We start from the raw sequence: 11,062 nt of genomic DNA on the forward strand, positions 1-11,062 counted from the left end.
TACACTCATCTATATATATATATATCCTTTTCTGAAAATCCTTTTATTTTATTTTATTATTCTAATCGAAACACTTTCTCACACTTTATACTAAATTCGCATCCTGTCCTTTTATCTATTTTTAGCTCAAGTATGCAATAGTTAAAAGCAAGACGTTTTCCCCTTTGCTCTTTGTGGGAATCGCACGACCTATTTAATTGACCAGTTACAATTACTAAGGTTTCCCTAAAACGAAAAATTTAACGGATTTACTTTGCAAGATTTTCCCTAACTTATGATGAGGAGCACAACTTTTCGTGACCATACTTGGATAAACGTTCTCTGTCAAATAATTAATAAATAAATTTTGTACCCTCCTTCCCTGCCTAAGACCTGTTTTTAATCCTTTCACTCGGCAAAGACATTATTTATATTTATATGTTACGGCCAAAGCCCGAATTCGGCCACTTCGCGAATTGGCCGACCAGATCGCGAATTGACCAAGAACGCTGTAAATTGGCTGGCCAATGTCCGATCTTTTCTTGATTTCGGGAATTGGCCAGATATAATTACATTTATTCGATTATATAATTACAATTGTTCAATATTTTAATACTTACTGACGATAGATTACATTTATTCTATATTTTAATACGTACTGACGATAGATTAGAAGATAAATACCGGGCAAATGCATATCGGGCAGTGGCACTGAACCTTGAAGAAACATCAGTGTAGGGTATACCGGGCAAATGTATACCGGGCAGGGGCATTTGACTATAAAAAAACATCAGTGCAGCGCAAAGCGGGCAAATATATACCGGGCAGTGACACTTGACTTTAAAAAAACATCAGTGTAGGATATACCGGGCAAATGTATACCGGGCAGTGGCACTTAATTAGACCTACTATGACTTGACCTTTGGTAAATGTTCGAAATATATACTAGGTCTAGTTAAGTGCCACTGCCCGGTATATATTTGCCCGGGCATTCTTGAATGAGCACATCGCGTTTTGGCCGGAACATCGTGGCCACTTCGCGAAATGGCCGGCCAAAGTGCGAAATAATTGATCGTTTCAATTATTTCGCGCTTTGTCCGAGAGGTATGGCCAATTCGCGAAGTGGCCGGACTTCGGACTTTGGCCGTGACATATATATCTGTCTACTCTCCCCACTGTATTAATTAACTTGGATACATTTGTTTGGCTCTATGTATATTTCTTGAGTTGATTATATTTTTTATTGCATACAGGCGACAGTGACGCTGTTGGAGAATATGGATATAATAATGCAAAAAACTCCTAAAAGTGATCTTAGATCTGAAGTTTTACCCATGCTATACAGTGCATTCGACTCCTCAACACCACAAATACAGGTGAGTTTCTCATTCAATGTCTCATTTAACGAGACACCAACTGTAAGTCAAATTTATACTAACACTTTTGAATGAAATTTACATAAAAAGGAAAAATTCTAAGAGGTGGTCGAAACAGAGTGAGAATAAAAAGTTGAGAAATATTATAAAATAATTTGTCAGAAGGAAATATGTTGTAGCAAGTTTGGAAGCCACGTGATGAAAATCCAAATCCATGCCCAAAAGAAAGCCACTACACCTCTGCCGCTGACCTCGATTTCTGGGGATACTTTCATTTTTCAAAAAATACCATTATTTAAGTAAATGATCTTATTAGGTTACAGCTATTTATTTAAAAATAGATTTACCCTGAGTTAAAAAGAAAATATAATGAAGTTAAAGATTGGGTTCCTATTTTATGCCCTGTAAAACCGTAGTTCTATTGCATTAATTCTTTTTGTGCAGAGAAACATTTTGAAAGAGGAGTACAATTTGGGTTATCTATTTATTTCAAATCAATTCAACCCTATAAAATCGTTATTCAACAGTTCTTTCCTTGCAGAGAAACTTGTTAAGTATTAGTACAATATAGGATAGTGTCGATTTATTTGAAAATGATTTCACCTCAGTATTAATTTAGTTTACAGGAAAACTGACGTTTAAAGTTAGGCTTCTGTTCTATTACCTGTAAAACTATTCCACTTGCATGGATGTAAAAATAGAAGGGGGGGACTATTAAGAGCAGTTTTGCCCCATTAATAGTTTATTAGATAATTTTATCAGAATAAAGCGAAGGTTCTTATGTTATGTTATGTTCTTATATGAAACCTTTTCCAGTATAAGTGCATTCTATGTAGTTAATTGTAGGGTTTCTACCACTGAAAAAATACAATTGCAATTTACTAGTATATAAGACGCGTTAACTCGATTCTATGTTGAGGTACCTTTTCATAGATGAAAGTTCACACATATCTACAATCCCCACATTGGTGACCCGGACGTGATATGACGTCTCTCTTGGCATTAACGCCCGCTTCGATCTGAACTCGCCTACTTCGAGGGATTGGTCGACATTAGCAGTTGACTTGCTACTTGTGACTTCGACATTGTCCTCACGCTCTTGCTTCTCAGCCTCGATCTGATACAACGTATACACTCGACTGATAAAGACAACACAGGAGTGACCACGATCGTGAACTTGATACAGCTTTAATGATCAGCACTCAAAAGTACGGTGATCTTAATACAGCCTTCCCGGCTTCTCACAAAACAGCATCGAATCAACTAGTGGTATCCTATTCATCGAATTCTGTCACAGATAAAATTCTGGTGGGAGAGTACTGTAGTGTATCTACCACTACAAAAACACAATTCTAATTCACTAGTATATAAGACATGTTAACTCGATTCTAGGTTGGGGTACCTTTTTGTAGATGAAAGTTGATATGGTCGATATCTACAATCCCCACAGAATATTTTAAAAAGGAGCCTATATTAAATTGTTAACTATTAATTTAGAGTTTAACCTCAGTAATACTTCGTTTGCAAGAAATAAGACAAAAAACCTTATATCCAGTTAGATATCTATTATTTCACTTTTTTTTCTCTGCATTACAATAAAAATAGCGTTTCAGGTGAAAAATCTCAAGAATTTATGCATTTATTTGTTTTTTTATTTAATTTTTTATTGATTGTTATTATTTTTTGCAAATCGAACTAATAATTTAGGGTATTTTTCATATATACACTCATCAAAAGTGAAATTGCAACACCAAGAAATAATGCACGTAGCGTCATGCAAATTTCAGGAGCGATAGTAGTGAGATGGATATGCAAATGATTAAAAAAACAGACTAATAAAATCATTATAAAGCAATTTATTCAATATCTAATGTGGCCACCTCGGGCAGCTATACAGGCCTCACTCCGGCGAGGCATGCTATCAATGACTCCATTGATGGTTGCCTGAGGTAACCTTTACCAAGTCACATCCACTGCTGTGCGCAGATCATCGATGGTTTGCGCCATTGGTCCTCTGTTCATGCCACGTCCAATGAGATCCCATAGGTGTTCTATGGGATTCAGATCTGGAGAGGCTGCCGGCCAGGGAAGGATGTCAAATCCAGTCAGGCTGTTAAGAGTTCGCCGTGCGACATGCGGCCTGACATTGTCTTGCTGGAATACTGTGTTGGGTGCGCCCTGCAACAAGGGCAGAACAACGGGATACACAACTTGTGTGACGTAGCGGTCCGCTGTCAAACTGCCGTGAATGTGTACCAGGGGCGTTCTGCGATCAAACATAATGCCACCCCAAACCATGATGCCCGGTGTAGGACCGTTGTGACGCTCGGCGTAATCGGCTGGTTCGTAGCGTTCTCCGGGTCACCGCCATACTCGTCGACGGCCGTCATTTCTCCACAGACAGAAACGAGATTCATCCGTGAACAATACCCGATGCCATTGGATGGTCCAGGTACGATGACGATGACACCACGCCAGGCGTCTAGCCCTGTGTAAAGCAGTCAACGGTACCCCTGTTGCTGGTACCCGTGCACGTAACTGTACTTCATGCAATCTGTTGCGTATGGTTTGGGTGGACACAGATCCACCTGCTCCTGAAGGCAACCGGCTTCGGATGGCACGTGCCGTGGAGAAAGGGTCTCGAATAGTCAACTGGCAAATACGCCGGTCTTTGCGTTCTGACGTGCACCTGTGCGCACCACTTCCTCTTTCGGCGTGCACGTAGACCTTCCTGAATCCATCGTGTGACACAACGTTGGATGGTACTCACGTTCTGCCCAACACGAGTTGCTATTGCGCGCAGCGACAAACCAAGTTCATGGAGTTCTATAATACGGTCATGTTCCCTGGTCGTTAACTGATGGTATTGAGCTCGCCGACGTCTCAGAGGCATTTTCTACGCTTTTTCGAAAGTCGCAAATGCTACGCAAAACCTCAGATGCCGTTTAAGAGAAGGGAAAGTTTCTGGCCTTTATAGCCCGAATATGCGTACCACGTGATCAGATGCGTGCGCAAATTTAATCATTTGCATATCCATCTCACTACTATCGCTCCTGAAATTTGCATGACGCTGCGTGCATTATTTCTTGGCGTTGCAATTTCACTTTTGAAGAGTGTACATTGTCTTGCAATGCGATACACGCAAGTGACATAATGTGGGTATTTCGTGCCAGATTGATTGTTCAAACGTGGCTTTGTTTATGTTAGCAACTGTTCTTTCCATTCGATTTCGAGTTAACTTACCCCGTCATGTATCAATTCTCTTAAGTCTACAATAATCCTTCACAAAAATTCATTCACAATGATTTCAATTCTTGTACCATTTATTTCTTACTCAAAGACAGGCGCGAAGTCATGTAAAACATAAACAAACTGAATGCATTGAAGTTGCCAATTACACAAAACAAAATGTTACATTAAATTACATACATACGTTACGCGTGTTACATTAAATTACATAAACAAATAATAAATCTAAGAAAGAATTGTAATTAAACAAATTCAAATATGGTGCTGTATTTAATTAACTTCACGTTCATTAACATTCTAACTTATGTGGAAAAACTTAACTCAACTTCAACACACCATTTTGCTCATTAACGATCAGCTGACGTCATATGTCAAATGTGTGGGTATTATCTGTGATCTTCTTCTCGAAGTGCAAGTACCCAATTATATAGTTAAAGGAAATTAATTTTCTTGACACCTTCAAACTACCCATATTTTACAGTTATTTACCAGTTATTATCAAGTTTTTTGTTCACTCATTAAACCCATTTCGATTTTGTGAACAGTTTACCTCTTCTTGAAAACAATGACTAGAAGTGCATACAATCTATTCGTATTGGAACATAAACAAACTAATTATGCATCGAAGTTGCCAGGTACACAAAACAAAAATATATTACGTGTTGCAATAAAATGCATCGACAAATAATAAATCTAAGAAAGAATTATATTTCAACAAATTCAAATACGGTGCTGTATTTAGTTAATATCACGTTAATTAACATTCTAACTTATATGGAAAAACGTAGCTTAACTTAGACGCGCCATTTTATTTATTGATGATCAGCTGGCTCTGACGTCATAGATCACGTGTGTGGGTATGTTTGCTCTTCTTTCTCTCGAAATGCAAGTACCCAATTGGGTATACTATAGCCTACGTCACAGGTTGTGTTATTCCTACTAAATTTAACCCATGAACGGCATTTTCTGCGAGCCTAACTTCAAGCCACAAATAAACAAACGAAGTGTTTGATCGTTTAAATAGCTGCTCGTCAGATTTTATTGCATTATAAAGAAAAGTAATTGATATTCGACTTTTGATTAATAATTGATTTATGTGGATAGTGGCATTTATGTGGATAGTGGCATTTATGTGGATAGTGGCATAGAATTTAGCATTGCGTCATGGTAAATGTTATTCCTACTAAGTGGAAGTAGTTGTGTCTTTTTTATATTATACCCAATTGTGCATATTTTTGGCAAAAGAAAAATATAAATTCATTATGTTATAAAAATTGAATTGATTCTGTTGGAGTGGCTTGTTACTCCTCTGAACACATTAAATTAACATAATTAAGTTTCGGTCGTGTGTTGGCAACAGATATTTTCTTTTCTGATAACGTATCTGACGTCATTCGTGCATATCATTATAGAATTCGTACATAAGACATGCATTGTTGAAAGCAGATGTCACTTCACTATGTTGTTGTTTCCGGTGATGACGTACCATATTTCGATAAGCAGTATTCTAATTAATTATTTTCAGTTGTTCGCTGTATCGAGATGGTACTGTATGTAATAAAGAAATGCTTTAATTTACAAGTTTCTTCATGTGAGTTAACACATTCTCTAACTACTGTGCATGCTCTGCTAACCTAAGAAAGTTGGGATTCGAATCCGCAGACCTTTGGTCTTAAACATGGAATGTTTGGACTAATAACGAGTGAAAAGTAGAATTAAGTGTTGAATTTTCTATATGGCTGAGTCTACTGATGGAACAGTTTTTGCCTTTCCGAAACTTGGAGATTTTAATTGCGGAAGCTGGAAAATTGATGTGAAAGTTTTGCTAATCGAAAATAGAAAAATGATTATTAATAATAGAAAAATGATTATTTGATGATAAATATGTACCCAGTAGGTAAAATAAGGTTTATTTTCACCCAGCAAAAACCTTTATATGTAAATCTGAAAAGGTTTGTTACGCGGTTTACGTGTAAACCTTCTAACCTTAAAGCGAGATCTGTTACCATCTGCTCTATTCTACACACAATACCCTCATCCAAAACCTTAGAAAAACAACCTTCTATATAAAAACCTTAAATAAGGGTTGACTTAGGGTTTTCAAGAGTGAAAAAAATCCTTGAACAAAGCTAGTCTCAAGGTGAAAATAATCTTATGTCTAGATCATTATAAGGTTCCTTTTCGAAACGTCTTGTATCCTCCTTGTTATGAAATTTTAATGGACGATACAATTTGGTACATTATACGATACATTATGGACCTAAAGGCCTGGTTTCTTAGGACAGGACGCCGTCAGCTGGAAATCAGCGCTAACCTCTGATTGGTCCATTTGTGAGTTTGAAAGTATACGTCATCGACCGCTCATCTTGAACTACAATTGCCGTCCAACTCAACTGCAGTTGGATTACAGCGTGATGTTAACCACAGAAGCAATGGCGGACAACATCCAACAGCACATTGAAATCAGCCAAGATTTTGATTTTGACATTAAACATAGCTTCTTCATTAATCATAGCACCCTTCATTTAGCTCAGCTATAATGTGTTTTTTCTTGGACAAAGTCATTATTTGTTCTCTAAAACACTGGTCGACAAAAACAAAATCAATACAAATTCAAAATAAATATTTGTTTACGTTATTAACGCATGCGCAATGAGAGATAATGTCTGCGTTGGACGGACTGCTCACGCTGAGCTAACAAAAAAGTATTTTTTTTGGCGTCAGCTCTACATCAACTTTCCGCTGACGCCCAGATAAGGCGCTTGTCCTAAGAAACCAGACCTTAAGTGGCCATTTTACTTAAATGAAAATGCTTTTTAAAAAAAGCTTTAAAAAATAATTTTTAATCCTTTTAGGATGAAAGGTTTGAAACTGCAATATTTTTTGCTTTATTGAAAAAAGGTTTTTAGTACAAACATTTTCGAGACAATCAAAAGAAAATTCCGACCACAAGGTTGCCGTAAGGTTACAATGCTTTCTGGGTAATTTCTATTCATAAATTGTTGGAATAATCCCGAACCACAAAGTGCTTGTTGAACCAAATAAAGTGAACAGAATAATGAAGTTATAAGAAAGAGATGAAAAAGAAACAACAAATTAAAAAACACCTTCTTTATTTAATTCAGCGCATTTTAAATGAATCGGAATCAATTTCGGGGTTTGAGAATCATTGAGTAAACTAATTAATGAAAACGTACTCCAAAAACTTCTGCATTCGTTCCCGAAAATACATCGCCGTTGGCGCTTCAAAAAAAAAAAAAAAATTAAGGTTTCAATTCCCATCAAAATAATTGAAAGCACTCTTCATTTGCTTGCTTTTGGCATTTAACTATTTTGATTTTTGGGGCATTGTTAATGAATTCCATGAAAGGAAATTTCGAAATAAAGTGTAGTTTTGTCCCTTTTTTTATTGTTTGAATACGCATTTTAAACCATCCTAATGATGTAGTTTCGTAATTAGCGAAGGGAAGTTTTCGAATTAGGATGGATAATATTTTCCAGTTACTGAAATTTATTACTTTTGAATAGTTTCTTATTAATTGACTTCCGATATTTAAAGTTAATATGCATAACTCATTTTCAAAACTGATATCCTTTTGAAATAAATAATTTAAGGTTAAGTATAATTCCTTTTTCATTGAGTTTTGTTTAACTTTACATCAAAAATTCTTTAAAATCGACTAAAATATATCGGTTTCATTTCTGAATCGAAGAAACAGTATTTGTCTTCAGGTAAATTTGTTGTATTCATAATAAAAATTAAGATTTTTTTTTGCACTCATTTGTTTAATCTAAGATAAAGATATCGACATTTCAGAATAGTCCATTTACATTTCAAGAAATAGATTCAAAGTCAATTTCTAACTTCCTATCTTTATAGTTTCTATCTTTATAGTTCGAAAAAAAATGAGCTGCTTGCTCGAAGATAATTTTAATACAAGAAGTAAACAAAACAAAATTATAAAAATATATTTCAAAGCATTTTTTATATTAAAGTATGAGAAATATATAATTCATAAAGTATATTAGTTTATAAAGTATATATATGTTATGTATATATATATGATATATGTATATATATATATGTAAAGTATATATATATGAATGACCGAAATCAAGACTTTCACATGTGAATGTCAACAATCACATAGTCGCTTTGGTGAATGTCCGAAATATTTGTTATATTCGATTGGATATTAATTTAATCGTTTATATTATTATATTCATTCGATATTTTAATATCTGCCGAGGATAGATTAGAAGAAACATCAGTGTTCGGAGTACCGGTTGAATGCATACCGGGCAGTTGCACTTGACCTTAAAGAAACATCAGTGTAGGGCATACCGGGCAAATGTATACCGGATAGTAGCACTAACTAGACCATATTTCGGATATTTACTTAGGCGACTATGTGATTTTTACTTATCGTCAGGCACTGATTTTTCGCTCTTCACTTAGGAAGATGCTGAAAGTATTTATTTTAGAAAACAAAACTTACACCTTTATTATTAAGGAAAGCAGAATTAAATATGAACCTACTTATTGCAATAAATTTCCCTGATCTAATACTAATGATTTATAATCATACTAATTAAATGTAATAATCGTACATTATAATTTGTTATTCAATTGCAATTTGTCATTCAATGCATATAATTTGCGATTAGTCTTGCAAATTAATTGCGCAAGGTAGAAAATAGTGAATTATATCATACTTTTCGACCCCCTATAAAAGGCTGACATCCATGCACTTCCCATTCGATGCTGTCATGTCGTAACAAAGAATAAAACAGCAAATCCATTCAGCAAATAAATAAAATACACAGGAATACAAAAATAAAAACTTCTACTGAACATTATTATGCCTTTTTAAATCACTTTCAAAATTCCAGTGTCGCGTTGAAGATTCATTACTGAGATGTTGCATTTTCAACCTCATGATGATCATTCCAACAACCTCATGTTGATACTTCCATCATCTCAAACTCATGATGATACTTCCGAAAGTCCTTTTGAACTATGATAGCTACCATTTATTCATAAAAAGGATATTCGGGCAACAAACACGCATACAAAATAAATAACATTTTGCGAAATACTTTGCTTTGTTGGTAAATTTCTCGAATTTCAAAGAAACATATATGAAAGCACTCGCATTATTTGCAACGACATACTAGCAAAATGATACTATTTTTACATAGCCTCAAACATACGAAGAATATAACTTTTTGGAGTCGAATTACTTGTTTACGTGTCTTTTTCATGACTTAAAGGACAATGAATCGGCCTAGAATAGATATTTTATTTAGTTCCAGATTTTAGATTCGCGCTCTGGTGAAAATAACTTATTACGTGCATTATTTTCAGTGCGATATATCAGACGCACTTTAAGATTTCATGTAAAATCTTAGTTATCAAGTGATAATATACGACTTTAATGTTTTTATGCGGCTGAAACCGGTTTGTACTTGTTTACGTTCGTGTATTAATTGGTTAACATTGTAATGCAATACGTTAAAAATAAATACAAATAGGAAGTATATAAAAAAATCTCCTGAATAAAAACTCATTGCATGTATGCTTAAATATGTAAGTATTGCATATAAACTCGTGCAAAGCATCTAAATATTTAAAAACTACAGTGTATCTAATAATTTGATCTAATTATTAACATTATAATAATATAATACCTGATATAATAATTATTCTATATTTATATAATATGTCATCGAATTTATCCAATCGTCGAATTTATATTACATATCGCCTAATTTAATCAATTGACACACACGAACGCAAACAAGTGCAAAGTCACATATAAACAATAAAGCTGCAGGGGTCCCCAACCTTATGCCCGCGGGCACCAAGGCGCCCGTCGATCGGTCTAGGTGCGCCCGCTGCTTGTGCCCAACAATAAAATATTTCAGTTTTCCATTTTCCCATTAAATGCTTTGCAAATTTTATGCTATGCAAATAAATACTGAAGTACACTGGCTCAGTAAAGACAAAGTACTTAATAGATTTCTACATTTAATTGAAGAAATAAAAAATTATCTTGCAGTCAAAAAAATCAAACATTTTATTTTTAGAACTAAAGGTCTGGTTTCTTAGGACAAGCGCCTTATCTGGGCGTCAGCGGAAAGTTGACGTAGAGCTGACGCCAAAAAAAATACTTTTTTGTTAGCTCAGCGTGAGCAGTTGGTCCAACGCAGACATTATTTCTCATTGCGCATGCCTTAATAACGTAAACAAATATTTATTTTGAATTTGTATTGATTTTGTTATTGTCGACCAGTGTTTTAGAGAACAAATAATGACTTTGTCCAAGAAAAAACACATTATAGCTGAGCTAAATGAAGAGTGCTATGTTTAATGAAGAAGCTATGTTTAATGTCAAAATCAAAATCTTGGCTGATTTCAATGTGCTGTTGGATGTTGTCCGCCATTGCTTCTGTGG

The 11,062-nt window shown here is 35.0% G+C and overlaps 1 protein-coding gene across 1 annotated transcript in view; it reads left to right on the top strand.

Moving 5' to 3' along the window:
* The window catches only part of LOC107453616 (SCY1-like protein 2), a 466,439-nt gene that overhangs the window by 392,727 nt on the left and 62,650 nt on the right, over nt 1-11,062 (top strand). Inside the window, exon 9 of the mRNA XM_071180877.1 lies at nt 1,233-1,355. Within this exon, the coding sequence (XP_071036978.1) occupies nt 1,233-1,355 (123 nt within the window). The remainder of the gene's footprint in view (nt 1-1,232; nt 1,356-11,062) is intronic.

The sequence above is a fragment of the Parasteatoda tepidariorum genome, chromosome 5 (assembly GCF_043381705.1).
Source record: "Parasteatoda tepidariorum isolate YZ-2023 chromosome 5, CAS_Ptep_4.0, whole genome shotgun sequence".
NCBI lineage: Eukaryota > Metazoa > Arthropoda > Arachnida > Araneae > Theridiidae > Parasteatoda > Parasteatoda tepidariorum.